Raw genomic sequence first — 25,457 nt, 5'->3', positions numbered from 1 at the left:
AAGTATGTAGGATAAAAGAGACATATATACACATTTGACTCCAGATGGTCCGTGTATAAATTCTTGACGGGTTTTAATTGAGGTGACAGAAACACAGTGCTGAGAAAATGCAAACAGTCTTATCACTCCCTCCACAAAACTCCATTCAGTAGTTATGAGTACATCAGGTACTCCCCACCCCTGACCCCCTGCAGTGCATTTTAAAGAGGTAAATATCAACCTGGTAATCTGTGTTTAGCCTAGAAGAAGCAGTGGAAATTCGGGATGGGGTGAGTATGAACAAAGACCCCAGAAAACTACCCTGGTTCCTACAAAAGGTTCCTGCAGTCAAAAACGCGCCTTTTGTTACATTCCTCCCCTTGCCAGTCTTGAGTTACGTAGAGGTGTACTGTCTCTTTAAGAGCTCACTGCCAGTCTGTTTCGTATTGATCAATCCTCCATTTTCCAACACACAGCGGCGGCAGCGGGAGAGAGAAGAGAGCCACCCCTCTACCTGGAGAGGAAGCCAGGGACCGGGGGCAGTCATGGCAGCGAATATGTACCGGGTTGGAGGTAAGGCTGGCGGATTACATTTTCTAGCAGTAATCGCTTAAAGTCGCTCTCGCCATGGTTGACGCAGACTCGGTTTTGTGTATTATACAGAGCGTGGTCCGTCGTTGCTTCCCTTCGTTTTTTTATTTTTTTTATTTCCCTAAAGCTATATAGCTCACTGAGAGATGATGGTGAGTCTGTGAAGAGAAGGGATGGTGATGAGGACTAAAAATTGCTTCAAAATGTCCACACTTCCTTTGTTTTATTTTCTCTTCCTTTAATGAAACTCGGCATACACACGGACAACTTGAATGTAATGATACACCTAAAGTATCGTCAGTGTTGCTTTTGTCTGAGAAATCCCAAAAGTTTTTGCCTTTGTTCAACTATTTCATGTCCTCGCTCCTAGAAGTAGCATTATGAGCACTTCACTGACCTCCAGGGACCGCTTTTAACTGACAAAGCATCCAGGAGTTCAGGCAAGTGAAGGCAACAGGGACACAAAAAAAGTTGAAGGGTACACTTAGTTTTAACAGATGGAAATGACGGGGGGTGGAAATCTTCTAGCATCCTTCTGGATCCTTTGCATATGTACAACTAGGGTCACCTCTCCGTCTTTTTTTTTTTTTTTTTTTTTTTTTTATACAGGCAATTGCTTCTAATACCTAATTAAGATTCCTGATTCCCCCCTCCCACTCATTTTCTGCTACATCCTGATGGTGCTCAGTGAAAACACTCCAAAAGGAAGTTCTGGCTGCTGTTCCACTGTTTAATTATAACAGTGTTTTGTTATATTTGTTAGGTTTAAAGCAAAGAAAAACGATCACAGAGTGACTTAAAGATGCTCTCCAGTGGTGTACTTTTCCCCCTTTCAATCAAATGTACACTATAGCTGGGTAAGGAAGCATGGATTTTCACTGTGAGATTTCAGAAAATACAATTTCAGAAAATAAATGTTTCTAATGTTTCACACAAAAGCTTGTGTGTTTTTGGGTCGATGACATCAGGAGAGGCACAGGAAGAAAGCTGTCCTTGATTAACACTACGGAGGAGAGGCAACTTTTGACAGATTCTGATAGATTCTGAAATGTGACTGCAAGGGCTTTGACTGAACACGTGAGTTCGGATTTGACTGAGGATCATCAGTTCATGATGGATAACGCGGTGAAATGGTGACTGTGACATTTGCTGAGTTCTGAACTTTTATTTCGTTCAATTCTGTTAAGTTTGTGGTTAAAATTTTCTATTAGTTTTTGAATGCGTTCACCTCTGGCATCGACTTGAATCGTGGTGATGACGGTGTGGTCTGCACTGCAGGTGGACGCGTGTTTTGGCCAACTGGCAGACTTGCTCGTTTTCAGCCCCTGTCTGGTAAACATATTTGGTGGGAATAAAGGGGTGACTGCATCGCTGGAGAAAACATCATAGGAACTGAAGATGTTTGGAGAAACGTGGGGGGAAAAAATCCATTCCTATCTGACCTGATCATCTTGGATAAACCAGCTGCAATCAGCATTTTTTTTTTTTAATCCGTGGATGATTTTTTAAAAATGTTAAAATTATTCATACTTGGCCTTACATTTATTATTTTCTTTCTCTCTCTCTCTTTTTTTTTTAATAAGCTCACTTACACGCCCGAAACTATTTTATTCCATCTTAGGCTCATTGGATTGTGTCTAAGTAGCAAGATTTGGAAAAACAGGGACTCAAATGGTTGAATAAAGACGTTTCTTAGTAACTGTTTTAATCTCCATTTACTGTTAGAAGGTCTTGAAGTTAGACGTATTTAAATGTTTAAGATGAATGAAAACACCTAGTTAATTTTTCTCTAACTTGCTTATTATTCATGGTAGTTATAAAACAAAGTTATTTTCTTGTAGTTCATGCTGAGAAAGTGATGTTCTTATGAAAGAATGACCAGAACTACAGAAAAAAGTAGCAGAAACCTTGTTTATTTATAGTTGGTATAGTTTCCAGAAATCCATGTTGTGTTTTGAGATACAAACTCAAACTTTTTGTTGCAGTCGCTCATAACAGAAGCGATCAACTCTTAAATGAGAAATTTGATTAGATAAACTGCAAAAAATTGGAAAAGCATACAAATGGGTGCCCTCTAGAGGTCTGATTGGGTTCTTGTGCCTTTTGTGACGTCACCAGAGGCTCAAGCTTGTTTTTGAAAGGATTAACTTTATCTTGACTAAATCATTTACAGCCAGTTACATAGTTAGGGAAACTGACAAAAGCGAATAAATTTATAGAGGAGGAACTACTCAAGTGAGGCCGATTGAGTTTTACTAATTAGCTTTAAAGTTATCAAAGCCAACAAGGACGTTAGCTTTAAAGCTAACTCTCAACCAGAGTCATTACAGGGAGACGTGCTGCTGGGCTAGTCTGTGAGCACAGTAGGTTCTTTATTCTTTCTTATTTTTATTGTTTTATCCGTCACCGAGCCTGACGGATAAAACGGTACTGATTGTACAGTTCTGTTTCCAGCTGTGTGTAAATGAAGGGAAGGGAGCGTGGAAGTGAAAACGATAACTTAAATGTTCAGGGCCCGTTTCCATTCGATGGCCGACGGTTGTCTTGTAAAACGGGGCTGCGGGGACTCTGTGCTTGGCTCGGGCACGCGCAGCGAACGGTGTGAAATTAAGCAAGGCCAGGTTGAAAAATAACACTTCTCTGGCTACATATTGCTTAATTCGGTGCATGTCTCGATGCTGCCAGCCTCGTACACAGGTCCAAGGAGCCTGGATTCACATCTCCTGTCTCCGAGTAGCTACAGCAGCTTCGTTACAGGTTTCCTCTGCTGTATGCCTTTCAGCTTGTGGGATTTGGCCCACATGCTGTTGCGCTGCATGTCTGCAAGTTCAATGTAATTAAGGAAAAAAGACCGAACTATTTTATGTAAGGCTATTAATTATTTATTTTAGATAGTAGTAGAGATGCGCCAGTCTTTACACAGTTTTCACTTCGAGCCTCATCAGTCAGACAAGTCAAATACTGCAAAATTCTTCTCTTTTAAAACTAAAAATACCCTCTGTTTTTGGTCTATAAACACATCAACCAATAACATGAACTCTGACTCAGTTTTTCTAAAATAACTTGTAAAATGTCAGAGGTTAAGAATACACAGCTATTGCCTCTATCAAGGAGCCGGGTGAGTATTTTCTCTTTTTTTTCCTGCGTTCTAGTCCTTTAAAAAAAAGGAGCAATTGGCATCAGCCAAGTAAAATCTGATTGGTGCGTCTCTTAACGGCGTGTTTGGTCTGTATAAGAAATATTGAAATAACTATAGAGGGCTGAAGTATTTAGATGGATTTCAGTTTAGGCCAAAAATAAACCGTTTTTTACTCGCACTTTGACATTTCACATCCTCCTTCTTCCATTTTTCTACCAATGCATGTAAGCTATTGTTTTTTGTTGTTTTTTTTTTTGCAGTATTTTCAGCAATTGTGGGGATAAATAATCAATAGAAGGCTCAAATCTCATGCATCTTCAATTTTCATTGCATATTATTTTCAGAAGTATTTGTATTTCACCCAGTCTCCTGATCCCTGCTTGGGCCAGCTGATATCGTCGATTCTGACAGCTGATCAAACAAAATAACGAAGAGTGATCTCCTAGTGCTGGACATTATTTATTCAACTTCTAATTTAAATGCATTTTACTGCAAAATACAGGAAACATTCGATGTCCGTGTATTTATGAAATCTTTTGTGAATTTCTTTTCCTATTTGGCCCCCAAAAATTGTCACTTTTTAACCTTTTTAAAAAGGTTTAAAAAAAAAAAAGACTAGCAACAAAAATCACAAACTTTCTCTCAGAGATAATTTCAACCTAGCGTCCTGACAAAGCCTGGTCCTCAAAGAGACAACCATAACTTTTCAGGACAATAGGGCCCGTCTTGGGAAGGCAGCAGCTTCCCTTTTCAAAGAGCAGTGGACAAAAGATGGCTTCTTAGGCCTTGATGTCTTTGTTTGTTAACCGTGCTGGCCGCACTCTCCTCATCCGGCACATGCAACGCCAGTGTTGGTGCGCAAAGTGTTGATGACTAACAATGAGCTCACACAGCCAATGACTCGTCATCTCAGGGGTATTGAAGGTGGCCATGTTAGTTTTCAACTGGATGGAAATGATTCCTGCAACAGACAAAATCCAGCTAGAGACAGAAGGCATGGATGGGATTTTTGCATTAGATGATCTATGAATTTTCTTTCTCAACCTTATACTTTGTGCATTTATAATATGTTGAATGATTCAACAGAAAATGATGCCGGTATGAGTGCGATTGGCCAAGGAAGCACAAGGCTCGCTAATAATGGTTTCCACAGAAACCAAGTTCAGAGAGCCCTTCTCTCTTTATTAAGTCATGCTTACAGACATGAATGTTTCCATTTTAGCATGTCAACAATAGGAACTGCTGGGGCTTTCTCTTAAAAAAGAAAAATGACTCGGATCCAAGTTGGTGCGATTTCTCTTCGGATCAGTCATGTTTAGAGACCAAAAGTAAGTGTAGGCCTTAAACCAGGGGTGGGCAACTCCAGGCCTCGAGGGCCGGTCTCCTGCAACTTTTAGATGTATCTCTACTTCAACACACCTGAGTCAAATAATGAGGTCATTAGCAGGACTTTGGAGAACCTGACTGCACTTAGGAGGTGATTCAGCTGTTGGATTGAAGTGTGTTGGACCAGGGAGACATCAAGAGTTGCAGGACACCGGCCCTCAAGGACCAGGATTGCCCACTCCTGCCTTAAACTGCTCAGATTTTCCTACCTGAGGTGTGGCTGTTACTTCGGCTCAATTAGCAAAAATAAATCTTTAATCGACAACTCCAACAAACGGCGCCTAAAGTTGAGCTTGTCCTCTTGCTGCATATCAGCACATGCAGCTGTCCCATTCCACTGTTGTTTCAACAGGATGCACCGTATTTACTAGCTTTGTGACATGATCTGACGAGAGAGCAGTAATGTTAGAAGGGCCGCCAACGTTTTGACGAGAAGGCAGCGTCTCATGTGACAAACAGCTGATATGGTGTTCTGAAAGACTTGCGTGGAACAGAAGATCATTTGATTCTTGAGTCGATGGTTAGATTACACTACTAAAGTTATTCCTTCTAGGGTTTCACACTTACTGTTATTAATCTAGAGAGTTTTATACTGCTTTTGTTTTCTCATTGGAGTTTAATTAAAACTTGTCTTTTTTTACTTGATTAACCGTCGGTGTAGTTTTGTGCAAGACGACAGAAGTATACACAAATTGAAAAGGACTGTTTGGAGTGCAATAATTATTGGCTAATGTTATGAACTTGCAGTTTTTGTGCTAATGTACTATTCAGCCATTTGGACAGAGTCTCATGGCAGTAGACGCTCAAAATGCCAGAAGTAATGAAGCCCAAATGAGAGCAAAAGGGAAAAATAGGCATATATATAGGCATATATATATATGCCTATATATATGCCTATATATATATATATATATATATATATATATATATATATATAGGCATATATCACAAGTGATATTATCATTGCAATGTTTACCAATATCTTGCCACTCCAAGATATTCAAATATTGTTTAATCCCAAGATATTCTCATTCATCTGTTTATCCGTTTCTCTATTTATCTGTTACATTCAATCGCTCACTCACAAAATGTTTAAAAGGGTTTGGAAATCCTGAGTCTGGAAAACAGTGGAAATGATTTGAAAATCTTGTTGGAACCTTTGTAAAAATAATTAACCACAGAAGAAGGAAAAAAATGTTTCACATTCATTTGTTTGCAAGTTTCTTGAGTAGTCAATGAATTGATCTTAGAAGGGATGAAGAGATTATTAAAGCTCACGTCCCAAAAAGAGATGCACCGAAATAATAAAGCCTGGCTTTATTTTTCGGACTGATACCGATATGTAAAAAAAAAAAGAAAAAAGACCAACATCGACATTGTGGATCCCTTGTCCCAATCCAGAGTTTTACTAATTGCAAAGAACGTGCATTAGTAATATGTTTTTCTTGGAATGTGTTTCACAAGAAGAAAAAATTAAGATTTTCTTTTTGATGCATTTATTAAACAGGAGGAGATTTAAAATTTCCAGCATTTGTCCTGCCAGTCAAGGAGAAATTGACCAATTCATCTGTTCTTCCCTAACAGGGACACGAACAACGGAGGTTTGGTAGAAAATGGTGAACGAGTTGTAAAACAAAACATGATTTAGCTTGATTTATACATTTAGCACGGTGATATTCGCACTTGGTGAAACGGTTCTGGTGCGAGAGAACCTTTTTTCAGAACAGAACAAAATGTTTCACAGCTGGAACGCAGCGCAGCTCCTTCTAGTGGGAATCGAGGCCTCAGCCAGAATAGACATAAGGAGTGATTAGAGCTCGCACAAGATGTTCAGCCATCGTACGGACACCGGAATATCATTTTGGGACAATTTCACGTCTGCTGTGAATAAATACTCCTGTGTTCAAGCAAGTTGTATTGTAACAAACACTGCTGTAAGTGAAGCTCATCTAGTATTTGCAGAGGAACTCTCCATGTTTGCTTGGTGCGATTCGTTAGATGCTTGAAGTTATTTACCGATACACAAACCGATTAAGTGGAAAAAAACTTTGAGAGAGCTCATAGTTTGCTTGGCTGGGCGCTGGTGTTAATTTCCCACGCTGGCAGTTGTCTCGGCCCGCAGCTCCGGTGGGTGCGCTTCACACTGTGAAAGTCGGAGGCTTCTTCGCAGCCTTCCTGCCAAGTTCAGGACAGCCAGTTGGACAGATGCATGACAGCAATTACATTCCCTCAACAACGTATCACCATCGCTGCATTTCAGAGACCAAACATCACCGATGTCTGTAACAATAAATAGTGTTGGCCAACAGCTAAATGTTGTTGTTTTTTTTTTTTCCCCTTCCTGCTGGCAGGAGCAGAAATATTTCAAATTTCAGATGTGGTCGGCTTCAGACTAAGCAGAAATGTTGCAGTTGTTCAGAACGCATGGCTGATGCATGAGTTTAGCTCTACTGTTTCACATAAATCTCTGTTAAACACTGACCTCTAAGAATATCCATGAAGACGTTATGTGAATCGGGGAGTGCTTTACTATCTAAGTATAGAAGAAAGATAAGTTTGACTTCACAATATTACATTTCCAGCTATTACCATAGAAACCTCCATCCCTCATCTATGCCAGTGTGGGCGGATCTTCCTCCTCTCGTACGTGGGCATGGCCGTCCTCATCATTGTCTTGGGATGCATAACTTTGAACACGCCATCTTTATTTAAACCTTCTTTGTTTTTGCCGACTGGTGACTTGATTAGGTTTTCATGTCCTTGAACTGGTATCGTCTCTTCAGAGTTCTCTCCTACCAGTCACATGCTGTGTTCTAGCTTTTAATTGGAGTGCCATTGGCAGGAACTGCTGGATCTCAGTCAGGTGATCAACACGTGTCGGCAGATGTTGCAGTAGGCATGGATACCACCCCAGCTTTTAAGCCCCTTTTCACTTTTTTCACATATTATGTTACAGCTAGAAACTTCAGCGTATTTTAAGCGAGGGGCCAACAGAAAGTAGAGCATCATTTTGATGTGGAAGACAAATTATACTCCATGCCAGGACTCTGGACTTTATGGAACAGTAGAAAGAAAAAAAGAGAAGGTGCTCTGCTCAGGTAAGACTAATGGTGATTGCAGTGTCATGGCGTGGGGATGCTTTTCTTCAGGGAAGCTGGTGAGACTTGATGGATGATGCTAAACATAGGTCATATGTGGAAGAATACCAGGTTGGAGAAATGAAAAGACTTCAGATAGAGGTGGAGGTTTACTCTCATGCAACAAAACAACCCTAACCGTACAATCACAGTTACGGGGGAATTGTTTAATTTCATTAATTGAAACATTCAAAGTCAAGATTCAAATATAACTGAGAATATGTTGGAAAGTTTAACAAAAAAAATTGTTTGGATGCCCTTCATCAGATCTGACTGAGCTATACTTATTTCTGCAAAGAAATCTGTTAAAATTTTCACAACCTTGATAACGCTCTACTACTAAAAATCCCAACAAAACACATTAAAGTTTATGATTATAACTTGGAAAAATGGGGTTGGGGGAGGGAGAGCTTACAGGGTGCAAATACTATTGCAACACAATTAATTCACACTGAGGACCACTGTGTTAAGTTCCATCCATTCATTTTCTGTAGCTGTTTAATCCTATTTGGGGTTACGGGGGCGGTGAACCTATCTTTAGCAGCCAATAGGCAAGAGGAGAGGTGCACAGTAAACAGGTCGCCGGTCCATTGCAGGCTATTAACTACCTGCTTACGTAATCATTGGATGAGATATTTGAACATGCACAAAGTGTTGCAGCCGCCGTTGTGGGAGTAGCTCTGCTTGGATTTTGTAAGTAATGTAAATGTCTCAGCAGACTGTCAAATGGTAAAATCACAGTTCATCTAAATTCGACCTCCAGGATGTTAAACCTGCATCCTGGAGGTCGATGCAGGCTTACTTGATGTCCTGTTTGGCCTCTGAGAGCTTTAGCATCTCGGCCACTCTACACCAGGTGAGGGCATTGTGTGCAGGGAGAGTTCATGGGCCTGGTTGATGAAATTTAAAAGCCAACCCAGTCTGATCAGTCCTTTGCAGTTGCGATACCATATTGTGCTGGTATTGTGACAGCTTTCTCATGAGTTGTGTAGATCTGGAGAGGGCTTCTGACGGTTTTGTGAAGCACTTCCTGTTCATATTTCAGCAACCCAGATTCTGGTCAAGACAAAATAAAGACATTTAGTAGTTTCTTGGTAAAGAGTTCAGTCTGAGTAACTCATTTGCTATGGCTGACATGCTTCCCTCTACGCTTTCTTGTTCTATGTACAATTAATTTGATGTAATTGTGTATATTTCCTTTATTTTTCAACTGTCTTTGCTAATTTGCCTACTTTTTAAAAATCCGTGCGGCTCAGTACGTCACGGTTCTCCTGAAATGCATTTTGGAGTCTGAGAGTCTCTCTCTGGCCTGGTTTGGATCAGCCCCACAGGCTCTCTCTTTTGGGGCTCAGGAAAATGCCTTGATTGGCTCACGCGAAATTTGCCTGCACCGTGACATCACAGCCGCCGCAGCCTGCTGTTTGGCTGACGCTCGGAGTGGGGGATGGATGGTCGGGCGGTTGCACGCTGGGTGAGGCGGCGGGAGGGCTCATGGGAAACGGAGAGACTGAGCGACGCTGCTCAGTGCCTACAGGCCCTCTCTCTCTTTTTCTCTCTCTCTCTCTGTTGCTCTCATTTTGAGTTCCTCTCCAGGCTGTTCTCTACTAGGCTACAACTCCTCTCATGGTGGAAACTCTCAAACAGCCTACTGTTTGACGGTTAACCATTTCCTCACTGTCGTCGTGTCATTCTTGGTAACTTACTCTTCCTTAACCAGGAAAAACGAAGACGGTCAAAGTCTCCTCTTCTTTAGATGTAGGTGCAGACATGCTGTCATCGTCTTAAGATGCTTGGAAGCGAATCACACCCTTCATCACGTTACAACTTTAAAATGTGGTCTTGCTTCATGTTTGAAACGTTCACAGCACTTTCTGGCTCCCAATTAATGAACAGCAGAACTGGTCCCTGCAGTTTGTCACAACACCCATTCAGAATGTCGCTTTGATTTAGAGCTTTAATAAAGGTGCAAAATTATTGCTGGGTCCTATAAAAAAAAAAAATATATTCAAATGAGTTCATTTGTAGAAGCAGACTCGTCATTATCATTTTCTGTGGCTGGTTTTTAATTAGATTTATTTTGCAGTATCAGAAAATCTGAACGTTGTAATAATGACTGATTTAGAAATATGCCTTACATGTTCAAGATTCATGTTTGTTCTGAAACATTTATTTTAGTATAGAATTATCCTTGATTTGTTGGCTGGGCGATGTAGCTAAAAAACTTGGTTTTTTAACACATAAGAATTTTATATCAATAAATATCAGTAATTGATTAGCTTTTTGTTTTAAATGTCAAAAATAATGCCAAACTAGTGACGTGGCCGTTCGTCTTTTATCCACAACTTTCTCTTAAGCTTTTGTACTTATTTTCTACTTTTATGCTTTTTATTTTTAAGCAGCAAAACACAAAACTGCTCCCACTTACTCAGGTGCACTGTGTGGAATCTGTACTGGGCACTCTGCGCACACCGTCGGCGGACAATTGAAATTTCAGTCAAGCGTACCGATTACCTAAATTTTTCTTGACAAATTCTGTCTTTTTCCCACAATCTGAATGGATATCATACTAGCAAGTTTGATGAGCCAGTTGGGCACCAAGCCTTGTTTCTCCTCCACCAGGGCACCCATCGGACAGCTGCTGGTCCTGCACAGAAAGTGGCAGTCACACTGTGCACTGTAGTGACGGGTTGCCTAGATTATCAGTTTGGTGCCGCATACAAAACTTTGTGATTGTTGTTTCCTACCCAGCAGCTTACTGTACGAGTCGGTGTGCTCGCACGGTTGTAAAATTGACAAAATGTCCGCATCGTGTACGAGTGGACCTGACTGAGTGACGCATTCCCAAATATGTTGGGGTGCTTACTCAACAAAGAGTGAGTGAGTTAGTTGATGCCACCAACCTTGTTCAGTCTACATTTGTGTCTGTTGGGTTAGATATCATTACTGTTTTGTGACACTGTCAATACTTTGGCATGCAAATGCGAAGGTTGCTGTCCACCTATACTAGACACCTTGTCTATTTTTAAGCTAGTGTTTCCTTTCAACTGCTGTTCTGGTTCTTGTTGGGTCATTACTGGCCTCACCACTATATGCTTTACATCCTGCTCTCCTCGGACTTCATTACTCCATGAAGGACTGCCAATCACGGAACCAGAAGAGCGTGTCTGTGAATGGAGGACATAGGGAGAGTGCTGTATCACCCCTGCTGCTGAGGAAACGCTCCTGTAGGATTTCCTTCTGGTGAAGCTAGTTTTATTTAAGAGATCAGAAACCACAGATGGCGCTGAAGTTGGGATGGTAATTGCAGACTCCAATGTGGAGTCAGATACGGGTTCCGCCTTGACGTCGGCAATAGGACAGGCCGAATCATCGGTGTTGCACTCTAACCTTTCGGTCAGAATTAGGGAGCTTTGGATTTGCTTTTTCTTTGTGTGAACTTTCAGTAACAAGTTAAATTGGAGGAATGTGCTTTACTGTAGTCCTACCTTATTGTAGGGAAAACGGCGGTCTGACACTTGCCCATCAACAGATGAAATGACCATTTCTACAGCTCAATTATCATGTTGTGTAAATTAACTGTAAAAAATTTTGCTTCTACATTCCAAGATTTCAATTTACATTCTTATTCCAAGTATTGTTATAATTTCTTTTTTTCTTTTCAGTCTGCTGTCTTATCTGGGTGTCTGAAACGGAGTTACCCGAATATCTTATGATCATCTTCTAACTCTCCAGCGCTCGATTTCATGCCGCCCTATTTGGTATACAGCAGTGTGATGAAGATGTCATAGTGACAGTGGAGTCTGATAACAAGCTGTTACAGTGTGAGGGCTGATGGGCCTCGTGTGGATCCCCCCAATGTCTTACAGTATTGTTCAGCAGTAAAAAAAAAAGAGTGCCTGAGAGAAAACTGCACTCTACATTTCTTCTGAATTACTGCTGCTGTATTGGTGAGTTCACAGAGGGAAGTTATTGGTCATTTCATAGAGCATTGTATAGTCAGGTTTCTGTTGCCACCTTTTTTTTATTAATTTTGGTTACATTGACTGTAGATATTTTCTTTTCTTAGTTTCTTTTGGAAAACTTGTGACTGGTTTTGATTTTCTTTTTTTTTCTTTTTATATTTCTAGAATTTTTTTTGTTGTTAAAATTGGCTAGTTAAAGCACATATTTCTATCAGAGTCCATGGCATGGTATAGCCTACTTGGCTTGAATCAGCAAGGATGAAAAGATCTGTATTTTGTAGATTTTTATTTTTTTCTTTACGGAGATCATCATTTTGGGCCAACCAAAAATATAATTTCTTTTTAATGTAAATCCTAAACCAAGGAATCCAAAATAATTTCTTTAATCAAGAAACTTAAATAATTCAGTCATAATCTTAAAAATGACAACATTAAAATATGAATTGTATATATTTTTTTTGCATTCCTATCACTTTAGATGACTCCCACACCTAAATAATATGACCCATCTTCTTCCTGGTTGCATGTTTGCATCACTTGCCACAAAGTGCCAGGAGTTTACATGCACATAAAGTGAAAACTGCAGGCATGAAGGTACGACTACATTATTGGTGGGCTATGTGCAATGAGTGACCGTGGTTGTTCATGTGGTAGGATTAGCTTGGTTGTTCCAAAAACCAATTTTGTAATAAATTCAAAATCAAACAATTAAAATTTGAGATTATTGTGGTGAGAAATACAGCAAAAACAATCATCAGCAAATATAGAATGTACAAGTCGATGTTTTTCCACCGTGTTTAGTCTGATGGCGGTCGCTGAAGCTGCGATCTGTCCATCCCAACCTGAGCCACTGTAAAAGTTAATGGGATAGTTTTGCTTCCAGCACTTTCTTGGACTTATGGCCTCCTGTCAGGTTTTGGCATGTCCTGCAGAAATTATTCATACCCCCGGCCAGACTGAGATTTAAGACTATTTTTATTCAACCAAGACGTTTCTGACAGAAAATGAGACGGATGTCTGTCATAAAATTAGAAAACGATCCAATCAGAAGAAACATGTTGTAAAATTAAAGCAATTACTTAAACCTGCTAATTAATTAATGCCTACCCTAATTTGGTGGGTATTTATTGCACTGTTTATGATTTAGCGTGATAAATTTGTCATTAGAATTTTGATTTATTGTTGTTACAATAAATTCCAATTAATAAAGTTTAAAACTGCCCATATTGTTTGGATTGTTTTACTATTTTCTCCACTGTTCAATCAGCGTTTCGAGAAATGTCAATACATTTGTAAATATGATAAAATCCGGTAACTGTGTGCAACTTGGTGATGTAGCTTTGTTGTCACTTTTATTGTTATCACAATAGTACCACAGAATATTGTGATAAAGCTTTAAGTCTATATAGCTTATTCCTACTCTAAATAATGTTAGCTGAAAGTAGATGGAGACATTTTAGTTGCTGCTCCAGGTCTGTTAATATTTTCCTCTCATTGCTGACTTTAAGTCAGAAATATTAAATATTTAAAATTGGATTTACAACCTGCTAATCTTCTCAAAATTATATTTTGGCTACTAATCTTAATATTATTTCTTCAAATTTAAATCTTTTGTTGCTTTTTTTAAATTTGTGAATGCTGGACTCAATTTAAAGAAAAAAAAAGTATTCTCCATCACTTAACGATTCGTTGTTGGTTTTTACATTGTTTCTGGAAATGTAAACATCACTGTGGGCGATGTGAAGTCTATTAAATCTGCCGTGTAAATAAAGTTGACTTGCAGTGCTTACAGCTGGGTGCCAAGTCGCATAAAAGTCCCATGCTGCCACCGACTAGATCTGGTTACAGCTCGACGCCATGGTTCTCGTTAATCAAAAGGATTTGAACCAAAATCAAAACTACTCAATTTAATTTAATGTACCAAAATGTAAAGTTTAAAATTGTTGTTTAAATCTCTAATTTTGTACCCATTGAAGTTGATTGTTTTGTAGAAAAAAAGCAGTAATTTCAGTTGTGTGAAATTTTGTTTTACCATCAAGCTACTTTTACATTAATGAAATTATTGTCCAAACAAAATACAATAACTTATTTTTTGTAATTTATTTACAAGTGGGGACTTTTTTGACATTAAGCATAGTTTTGGCTGTCATTCACATCCCGAGTGCCTCAACCGGTTTGTGTCAGTGCATTTTCAGAGTGGGGAAACAGAAAAAGCAAGAATTGTTGTGGTTTTTTCTGGTGGAAAGTCATACAATCCCTGCCCCTGACGGTCAAGAGCAGAGCACCAGGGGGTGTTGAGAGACTGCATGCGATACATACGGGGGTGACTTTAGCAGAGCTCCGGCACCAGGCAACTTACCAAGTGCTGTGTATAATCTGAAAACACTCAGCCAAGACACATGCAGGGCTAAGACCAGGCACCCTACCAAGACCGGGGCCTGTGGGGACATCCTGGTGAGAGCTAAGCCTCCAGTGGGCCTGGAGCTGCTCCAGGAGCCACACACGCACACGCGCGCACACACACACACACACACGTTAAAGCTTATACAGGCTCTCATCACACCCACACAAGCTCAGACCCACTGCGCATGCAAACAACACTAAACAGAAGGAGAATGAATGGAGCAAAAGACAAAGAGAGCATGAGGGTTGAGGAAATTCAAGGTTTGCAGGCTGAATTGAAGGTTTGCAGCGCCAGATTTGTTTTGTTTAGACGCGCATTAGCGCATCAACGTCTCATTCAGTCGGCCTCCCCGGCTACAATGGGGACTCTCTGCGTATGAAATTAGTCTAATCAAGTTAAACTCGCATTTTTGTAGACGTGTCTGGTGCACACTTGTTAATTAAGCAGTCGCGGTGTCCGAATGGAGGCACCCCATGTTGCTGAGTGACTCTAAAATGCCGATTGTCATGTTTCTTCTTTTTCCTTTCTCCTCTTCCTCTTGTTCCGCAGATTATGTTTATTTTGAGAACTCATCCAGCAACCCACTTCTGATCAGGAGGATAGAGGAGCTGAACAAGGTGAGTGGGTGTCGGAGGTTGAATTTCCACCCTTGAATGTGGCACTAATCCCACCACTGTGTATCGGTTGTTAAGGCTTCTGCCTCACCAAATCCTCTAACGTTGTATCTTTCCTTCGTCTCCTTAAGTAAAATCTGTAGAAAAATGTTTTTTATTTATTTATTTTTTTTTATTATTGTAAACCTGTTCAGCTTGAAGTATAGGAACAGTACATCTTGGTACATTCCCACTTAACTAAACTTAGACAGGAAAACACAGCAGCCAATACAGTCGCTCATTCGCTTTGAGCGTCACTGGAAACAAATAGAGGATTTGAGATTAATTACATTTAAAGCAATGTGTGCAAACTGTAATACAAGTACATAAAGTAATTGGCCTTGATTTGTCTAGGACACTCCCTGTCTTTACAGAGCTGTGCAGACCAACACGTTCTCCACTTTCTGGGAGAGAGAAAGTTGTTCTCTCTCCCAGAGCTGCAAGCACAGCATGACGTCGATTGAGAGTTCCTCCACTTTGCTTTTGACACACATCCTGGGCACAACTTATTATTTTTTTTGTAACTCGAGGCACCAGCAGCTGGTTGCTAATACATCCTTGCTATCTAGCTTTCTAGCTAGCTTTTTTTTTTGTGTGTCCGTTTTGAGTAAGTGCACCAGTTGCTTGGGCGACTTTTGTTTTTACCACTGCCAGCCGATACGATCCAGCAGGAATCATCCCCTGTGTTTGTAGTTTTTTTTTTTTCCAATATTAAATTTTATTCAATCTGGTATTAAAAAGTCTTGGATTAGACTTGCTGAAACCCTTTTTTATTATTGTGATAGGGTTAGAGGTCTTACCGCTTTATTTCATTCTTCCAAGATTTTATAATCGTTTTCAGTTGTTAGGAAAAGTGCTAAATCTATATTTCAGAGGTAAAATCCATTTCTTGTTACAAAGTTATTACAAAAAGACATTAGAGATATGAACAAATCACTGTTTTAAGGCACTTAAAACAGCTCTACAGTTTTGTGGCTTGTCTCCTATTAAATAATACAGGACACTATCAATAATAAACAGCAGCTGTCAATAATCACCAGCTAGAACTGACATTTTATTCATTAATAATTTCAAAAATTGCAACCTGGGAGTTGAAATCCTACCATTAGTCACAGTCTGTTTTAAATTCTTCCATCTGTTTTGCATCGAAAGCAGTCAAATTGTTTTATTATAATAAAAGCAGCACTAAAAGGGGGCAGACGAGCTGTCACTCATCAAGTCAAGCCTGCGAGCTGTTTTTTATTTTTGTCTTTTTGTTGTTTTTTTTTTTTTTGTCAAAAACCTGGTGCCAATCTCCTGATCTGTGCCTCTGCTCCAAAATGTGGAAGTTGTTTTAACGTGATTGACACAGATCCCGGCGTCGGCCTTCTTCTTTTCCGACTGTCGCTGTCGGTCTCCTCGCGCTACGGACTCAGATTGAGGTTTAAAAAGCGTAGATGTGTACAAGGAAAACCGCTCAACAAAAACACTGGACTAAACTGGAGGAATCCATTCTCTCCTTGCATAAAACGTAAAGACGGCTTAAGTAAGTTTTGGGGTAAAATTCTTAAAAGTGGCAACAGATGCTTTCAGAGTATTTGTTGAAAGTGAACCCGTTTTGATGACAAAGCGTGTGTGAAAGAATTGAAATAGTCGTCACTGAACAGGTTTAGTTTCCAGTGATTTAAAATCACGTCAGATTAACATTCACAGATCTTGAAATCACCTCGTCACATTATAGTTACGGCTGAACCTTTTGATATTGTCAGTTTCCTGCCATTTGCTTTAAAAAAAACAAAACAAAAAAAAAACATTTAATTTGCATCTACCTTGAATACACATCTTTATTTACGATTTTAATCTCCCAATTTAGCTGTAAGACACATTCCTTTATAAAATGTCCTTCATTATCTTATTCTAAATGTGATTAATGAGGACTTTCTGCTTGGTTGACACACATTTAATCTCTGTTTTTGATTCTGTAAATTCTGATCGCCAGCCGATTTCTTGGTACATTTCTACTTGCTGATGTCTGTGATGCAGACTGAGGTTTAGTTTTTTGCTAATTTTTTTTTCACTGCTGCACATGAACCGATTATCAAGTTTCATCATCTTTTACTACATTGAGTTTCACACAGAGGATCCTGTAAGTGGGATTGAAATTATTTAAGTAACAAAAAGAGAAGGTGCAGTCCTCTTTGCTGGCAGAATAAAAGCTTAAAATTATTTTTTTTTTTCCAACTTTTTTTTTTCAGTTCTCAATTCAACATAATTCAGCCTCAACTCCTCTAAGCACAAAACCATTTTTTAGTCTTTTTGTTTTTGAGAAATGATTCAATGTCTCATTAAGTTTGTAGGGAAAATGGCTACATTAACAACAAGTCTGGCACTGATTTAAAAGAAATATATATATTTTTTTAATTTAGTCTGTGTAGTGCATTCTCACGTCTCGGTTTTTCTTTGTGCGGCACCACTTGTTGCCTTGGTAACGTCAATTGTCTCTGCTTTGCAGACAGCCAATGGGAATGTGGAGGCCAAAGTGGTGTGTTTTTACCGGCGCAGGGACATCTCCAGCACACTCATCGCTCTGGCAGACAAACATGCAAGTAAGTGACTGACCAAAAACCCAACCAGTAAGCATCGGGCATCAAAGACTTCCAGCCCCCAGCATAAAAATGCCCTCCTCTGCTACAAACCTTTTCTGTTATTTTCTCACTGCCGAAGTGAAAAGCCCCAACATTAAATAGTGCAAGCTTGAAATCAAAAGAGGTTTTACTGCACTGATCCAGACTGCAGACTTGTTTGAGGAGAAAATTGTTTCTTCTTTTGTTTTGCAGTGTGACAACTCCTCTGCCTGTATACGCGCACGCTCGTGTGTGTATGTGCGTGCGTGTGTGAAATTGTTCAATGTGCAGCTCTTCACTTGCAGAGTGCTGTTCTCCAAAGCAAGTCCAGTCGTACTCAGAGTATCGCTACCCCAGGTCGCCTCTCAGTGTTGATATCTGTGATTGGATATTTTTCCCAAGAGAAGGGTCGGCGAACAGGGACGCAAATGAGCTCAAAGGGAACGCTGTTCAGTTGTGTGGCAAATCCAATAGGAGCGCGTTCAAAAGAAAGATTTGTGGCTGCAGGTGGCAGAAGGCTGTTGCTAAAAAGCGGCAGCCATTCCAGACTGTTGCGTCATCGCCAAAGAGGTCAGCTAAATTGAAAGGGTAAAGAGGCAGAGAGAAAAAAAAAAAAACAGGATTTCTTCCATGTTTAGGGCCTGGTGGCTTCATATTCTTAAAAAGTATTCTAAAAAAAGGCTTTGAATTCATGTGTCTTAAATTGAGGCCTTAAAATGACTGAAATTCCGTAAAGAAAATGTAAGTCGGCCTTCAATACGTTCATCACAAGTCTTAAGTTTTGTTGTGGCAGGACCATTTAATCTCATATGTTCTATGTAGGGACTTCTCTTCTCTTGTGCGGAGGAGACCTCTTCACTCATCTCAAGGCGGTTTAGGCTACCAATAACAAGCTGCTAATGCTTGCTAGCTAGCTAGAGAGCACAAGGCGGCTGCCAGGAGACACAAAAAGACCACAGAAATGTTACAATTTTGGTCCTCTGCATTTTTTTCTGCATCTCTGCTGTGATATAGGTTTTAAATTTGATCCATAGTGGTCTTAAAAAGCCATAAGTTTGAGTAGGTGAAACACTGTTTTAACTCTACAGACTGTCGTAATCTCTTGATGTGCATTAAATATTTTGATTAGTTTGGTTAGGCAGCCAATAGGTGCTGAATTATATTCAAATTCAAAAGTATTTAATTTTGCTTTGGGAATAATAAAGTAATTCTTTTAGTGATCATTTGTCAGAAATGATGCATCAGCTAAAACAAAAAATCTTCTAACATGTGAAATGCTCAGCACCTTCTGAATATGAATACTGTGTATGGCTGATATGCTGTTTGTTTATTTGTTTGACTAACCGATAAATAATTGCATGGCAAAAGTTGCTCAAAGAATTTGAATCAGGTAAAGCTACAGCTATGCCACTTTAGGAGTTTGGTTAGAACATAATTACAAGGGTTTTTTTTAATCTTAAATGTATACATTTTCTTTGTACAGCATTGGCTTAATTAGAGCTTTGTGTTTTTTCAGCAAATACATATATTTTAACGATCAACAGATTACTAAATTAGTTGACAATTAATTAAATAATGGATTCATCACAATTAATCTGTGTAGTTTTAGCCGTAAAGCTAGTCAAAGCAAGTTTTGGTTTTGAACATTAAAAACAGCACTAATGAATTGTTTCTAATTTGATTTATCACACACACACACAGTCCAATCAAAGCATTAGTCAGTTTTCCTTACATTACCACTTTGTTTTTTATTAAATACATGTTGTCACATGTTTAATATATAATAATTAGGATCAGATGCTTAAAAAAAAAAAAAAATATATATATATATATATATATATATATATATATATATTTGTGTCTTCATCAGATGTGAAACCTCCTAGATTAGCATTAAAACTGCACCCAAAAATTTTTTTATATTCCCAAAAATTGGATAGTAAAAGTATTTTCCACAATTTCATTTAACTCAGTCTACCGTCCTCAGTAAGTCGTGCTGTCATCCACACGCTCTGGAGGGTTGCAACCCAACTTGTAGACTCCGGCTGGGTGTGGCAGGCTGTGTTGGCTCGAAGGGTGTGAAAGCGCTTGAGTGAGTCTCTATAAAGAGACCGACCGGCCTTTTTGGAAGCGCGTTTATATAAATACAAGTCTTAACCACGGCGTCCACAGAGGAGACATGGGGGCACATCTATTGTGGAATTAGATTTTTATTTTTTTATTTTTTTGTGGGAATACCCAGCGTCCTCTTGTGATGCAATCCAGTCAGTGGTACTTTATTGAGTTTTTTTTTTGTATGCAATTAATGTCTAGAAGAAGTGTAGATTAGAAATTCAAATGTACTTATATGAAAGCACATTGAAATACTCTGCAGGATCTTAGTAGATTGGACCAGATTTGGATTGTTGATGGGTTGCCTTGACAATTTCAACATTTCTAATAAAAAAAAAAAGAAAACACGGTGAGAATTAGACTCTACCACATGGGTGTGGTTAACATCCCATCTGCATTTCTGCAGCTGTGACCTCACATCCTCTTGAGTGCATGACTGCAGATACATGCATGTGCATGCATAATAGACCAGAGCTGCTGCCTTTAGGTGCCACTGGAGGGCTTGAATCTACTTTTAATTTAACATTTCTAATGGCTCTGAGGAGAGCAGCTCTTCGTGGCCTGTGTATATATAAATCTGGGTGTCTGCTGTGAGTCATTGATCAAATATTTTGCTTGCAGAGGTTCGCAGTGCTCCTTCTGCGCGAGGCCTTCAACTCGAGCTTTAGTCCCTCCCTACGAGTAAAGCAGGGCTCCAAAGTGGACGGTCTCTCTGGAAAACTTGGCATTTTGGCTCCAAAGCTCCTCCTTTCAAACACATGAATTTGCCGTGACTCAATCTTTAGTTTCTTTTTTTCTTTCTTTCTTTCTTTTATTATTTTTTTTAAAGGTGGTGCCTTCTTCCTATAAACTGTGGTCTCATTGCTATTTGTAAAGCGATTCACAAAAGCAATGGCAGTTAGGGAAGCTAGCAAGGTTTATCCAACCCAGTTTTGCTTATGTTTTCATTTAAAATGTGCTTCATTACTTGAAGACTGAAGACGTTTTACGGCCGCCTCACTCGTAGCTCCGGTAATTAGGCATTTTTTGCTCCCACAACTGAACATAATGGAAGATGACTGTTTCTAATTCTGTTTTTTTTTTTTTTTTTGGCTCTGAAACTCCTCCTTTCAAACGCATGAATTTGCCTTGATTCAACCTTAGTTTTGTTTTTGTTTTTTTTCCAGAATTTTTAAAACCAAGTCCATAAACTCTTAATAGGTGCAATGGTAAAGCTAATGCAAACGATATAAAGAGTCATCTTACTTTCCAGCTGTGCTGGTTTTGTTCTTGTTTGGAATCTGCTGTGAATTGGAGGGGGAAAAAATGATAATGGACTAGAGTGAGGAAAAGGTTGAACACTGAAAAAGTTTTCTGGAAGTCGTCTTTTACGTAGCAAACAGAGAACTGTGCAGATAGCTGGTAAGCCTTTCACTTCTTTTTGACCTACAGTTGCATTTTTGATGACTGTATTTTACAAGCGTGTTTTTTTGTTGTTTTTTTTTTACTTTGTAACATGTTTAGTCTGAGATAGAGTATGTTTGTATTTCTCAATTTCCTGAGCCACTCCATAGCTTGTAGCAGCACATTTGTATCCATTCAACTATTGGCTACTAGGAGAGATGCACTGATCAGGATTTTGTGGCTGATTTTTTTTTTTTGTCTCTGCTTTTGTAAAAGCTTCAAGCTGCCAATTCTGATTTTAGCCGATCCTGTTTAAAAACTATCCATGTCATGCTGTGTGCATGTGAGAGAGCTACCATTGTGAGGTTTTACCGTTTCAAAACAAATGCATCATTATATGCGGTTTGTCTGTGCATCCTTAAGAAGTCTTCAATTAATCTAAAATGAAGACTTAAAATGTCTTAAATTCAAGTAACTTGGACTTAAATATGTTAAACACAAGTTATTTGTTTGCATTTGTTTTGATCTGAAATGACTATTTAATTATAGTTCTCACAGAACTTTTATGCCAGACAGAAGTGACTAGATGGTTGGAGGCTACCAGTAAGTCACTGGTGACATACCCTGGCTAGCTCGCTAGCTAGTTTTATTTTATTTATTTTTTTTGTTTGCATCTATCATGAATAAGAGCAAATTTGTTGCCAGTTGGCTGAACAAAATTCATACATTAATTAACTTTGTCCAGCCAAAGACCATTTAATTCACAATGGTCTTAAAAAGTCTTAAATTTGAAACTGACAAACTCTGATATGGAGCAGTCACTTCAAACAGGTCTTAGGACCTGATATTAACAGCTAGGGCATCTAGAATGGTCCGCTTTGCTAACCGTAGACATCCATCTCTGTGTGTGTATTCTGTATTAAATAATGTACACCCCTACATTTTCCTAAAGACTAACATTTCCAGTTCATCATGTTCAATGACAGAGAATGAAAGCTTCAAAGAAGACAGAGTTATTTTAATGGGTCTAGTTTCTCCTTCCTGTTATCTACTGAAGTCTGCTCTGAGTCTATTCTCCAAGACTCTCCAGACGGCACTTTTTCCTGCCTGCAAAAGTTTGGTATGAAACACTAAAAGTTGTAAAAGCATCATAAGACAAATGAGCGAAAAGGACAACACTCTTAAAATCATAGTTCTCCTCTGGTGCAGCCTGAATGAATCGCGCCTCTATAGGAAATTATTTGCAGCTTGCAACCTTTTATGCTTCCTTGGATGGATGTTTTAAAATGTGTCAACAATACGGACGACTGGCTAACTGTCTTACTGCAGTGATGACTTCCACTCTGAAGGGTGTTTTCAGTTAGCATGACCTGAAAACTTAGACAGGTAAATGGAAAATATGAAATTAAAACATTTTCAGACTGTCTGCTCATGCCTAAAATCAACAGATTACTATTGCTAAACTTTTTTCTCCAATATTTTTTTAAAATTATTATTAGTATTTAGTACCAATAATAATGAAGAATTGCAAGTCTTAACTGCACATCTGCTGTTGACACATTAACTCTCTGCATATCGAGTATAGGAGGTTTATTAAGGTAATAAAGGTCCATTGTGCTCTCCTCACACCAACATCTCACCCTCAGGCCCGCTCTCTTCTCTTCCTCACCTTCCTCTTCCATCTCTCAGGCCAGTAAGGGGACCCATTCATCAATAATTGATAATTGGCTGGGTCAGGTGAGATGGAGAGGCAATTTGTAGAGAGTGTGGTGTGGGTACATTGCGAAGTTGGGTTGCCACTCAAGGACTCGCACTGAGGCGCCAGCTGGAAGGTCCAAACAACCGATGGACTACTTGATAATCCTTGCTTGTGTGTAGGTGTGTGTGTGTGTGTATAAAGTCAGTGACGCGCACATGAGGAAAGCGTGGACGTTCTTCCTTGGTGAAGACGACTCTGGCAGCTCGTTTCACTATCTGAGTTTACAGAGGAAGTTGGACGAAGCCCAGAAGATGCAAGACTTGTTTAGACAGGAGGCTGTATTTTCTATCTGTTCAACCAGGCTGCTGCAACCAAGAGAGTTAGACATCAACAGATAACAGGAAGCTGATTGTGTTGCAACAAAGTTGCTCCGTTTTATACTTTATGTTTGTGCAATATGGATTTGGAAATGCTGGCACCGTTTTTGGAAAACCCTCAGGTAGCATTAGGATCTATAACTCTTGCAGGGAATTCATGCTTAATACTTCTTACATTCAGCACACAAGTGATCACACCAGTGATCTCTATTTCTTTTATTTGATTTAATTTGATTTTATTTCTTTTATTTGAAGTAATTGTGAAATCCTGTTCTGCGGAGCTGCGTCACTCCAACTGCTCTCTTACATACGGCAGTATTAAAGGCTTCATAAGGGTCCTATAAGAAGCAAATGAACAACTTACCGACTTAACACAATATTAAATCAAAAATAATGGTTTTATTTTCACTGATGACTCTTAAGAGAATTGCACTGTTTCCACTTTATAACTTGAGGTTGTTTTCTTAGAAACCATAATTTTATTCTGTGAAGACACTTTTCCAATTCGCTCTCAAAGATGATTTCCTAGAAACAAAATCTGTGTCGGAGCTTTACAAGTACAAAAAAAATTGGAAACTAGCTACAAAAAGTAATCGGTGCATCTTGCGGTATTTTTCGTTGATTTTAAAAATGTTTCCACAACACATTTACGCTGCTTTATTTTCCCGAGGGGTTGCAGCTGGTTAAGTGGCTGTCTCATTCTGTGCGCTGCTAGATCCAAGGTTTGCATTCGTGGGGGAATGATTGTTGCATGTTGTGCGTCTTCTCTTGTTTCTGTTTGAAACGGGTCTGCTGTGCTCAGAAGAGAAGATATCTCGCAGAGTAGAATCTTAACTTATTTACAGGATTTTCCTCAGGTTGTTTGATTCATCTTGGCTGTCTGGGATTAATGTAGCTCAGTTTATATTCCCCTTTGCTTCAGCTGTTTGGAGATAAATGGAGAATTAAAAGAGCAATTGTCTCTGTCTCAGTGTGTATTATCTGCCTATTATTCATACCAGTATACACTGCATTGTATTATGTACTTTAAACAGTGTGCGTAGCTGGATTAGATTTCACTTTTATTGTTCTTTAACAGCCCTCTGATTAATTTGATTACATTTGATAATTGCTGATAAAGATATGGATAAGCCCTTTGTTTCATTTGTGATAAATTGTAATATGTTTTAGATGATATAGTTCTGTAGAAATGCTTAGTTTTAGAGCAAAGCAGCAGGAAAATAATTGAGTTATTTTGGCCTTTTTTAATCTGTATCTTTTAAAAAAAAAAGAACATCAGCCTGATAGATGGAAGGAGGGAAACTATAGCTTTAATTGTTGCTCCAATGCATTCTGGGAATTGTAGCTCTTACTCTTTTCTGTTCTGAAGAGGTCAGATTGTTTTCAGTACATTTGAAAAAAGAGGCAACTTTGTAAGACAGTCCAGACATGGCTATGAGGTTTCTTTGTGGTACCAAGCTGTACGGGTAGTTAGTCCTAAAGGGGGAGCATTTTTCCTGTAACACATCAACACCAATATGTTAGAAAGTGATCAATGTTGGCCGATACAGTCGTTAATGCCCATATATTTACTACACTACTCGGTCAGAAGCAAACATCAGATTTGGGTTGTCTCATGGTTTGTCCCTAGGTTTAGTTTTTATGTGGCGGGGAGGAGGGAATATAAAACTTTAAGTCTGGAAAGCAGGAATATTGAAATTGTACATTTGTTGGAGCTTTGACTGAACACTTCCTGTAATTAGGCTTGGTTGTTTCCTGTGTGATTCATGATTCAGCACCATAAGGAAGCGGCAGCAGCAGCAGAAGAAGAAGAAGAAGGCGCAGGGCCCATGCAGAGTGTATCCATCTGAGCGAACTGAGCTGCTCTTCCTGGGCATTGATGGTGTGTCTGCTGGGCGCCGAGTGCTGGGCAGAGAGAGTGAGGGAGTGAAGAAGTACTTATTGATTTTGGCCACACATCTCTTCTCCTGAAAATCCCTTGATTGCTTTTGTTCTGCTTCCAGCCTCCCTCTCTCCGTCTCTCTCTCTCTTA

The 25,457-nt window shown here is 39.3% G+C and overlaps 1 protein-coding gene across 2 annotated transcripts in view; it reads left to right on the top strand.

Moving 5' to 3' along the window:
• Positions 1 to 404: 404 nt before the first annotated feature.
• Positions 405 to 25,457, top strand: part of mta1 (metastasis associated 1) — a 44,477-nt gene continuing 19,424 nt past the window's right edge. For both annotated transcript variants that reach the window (XM_008399153.3, XM_008399152.3), the window contains exons 1-3: positions 405 to 552; positions 15,148 to 15,215; positions 17,743 to 17,836. In XM_008399153.3, coding sequence (XP_008397375.1) covers positions 525 to 552; positions 15,148 to 15,215; positions 17,743 to 17,836 — 190 coding nt within the window. In that variant the 5' untranslated portion in view covers positions 405 to 524. The remainder of the gene's footprint in view (positions 553 to 15,147; positions 15,216 to 17,742; positions 17,837 to 25,457) is intronic.

This window comes from Poecilia reticulata, chromosome 22 (genome assembly GCF_904066995.2).
Source record: "Poecilia reticulata chromosome 22, P_reticulata-male-v2, whole genome shotgun sequence".
NCBI classification, from domain to species: Eukaryota; Metazoa; Chordata; class Actinopteri; order Cyprinodontiformes; family Poeciliidae; genus Poecilia; species Poecilia reticulata.
This window is presented reverse-complemented; position numbering and strand designations above follow the sequence as displayed.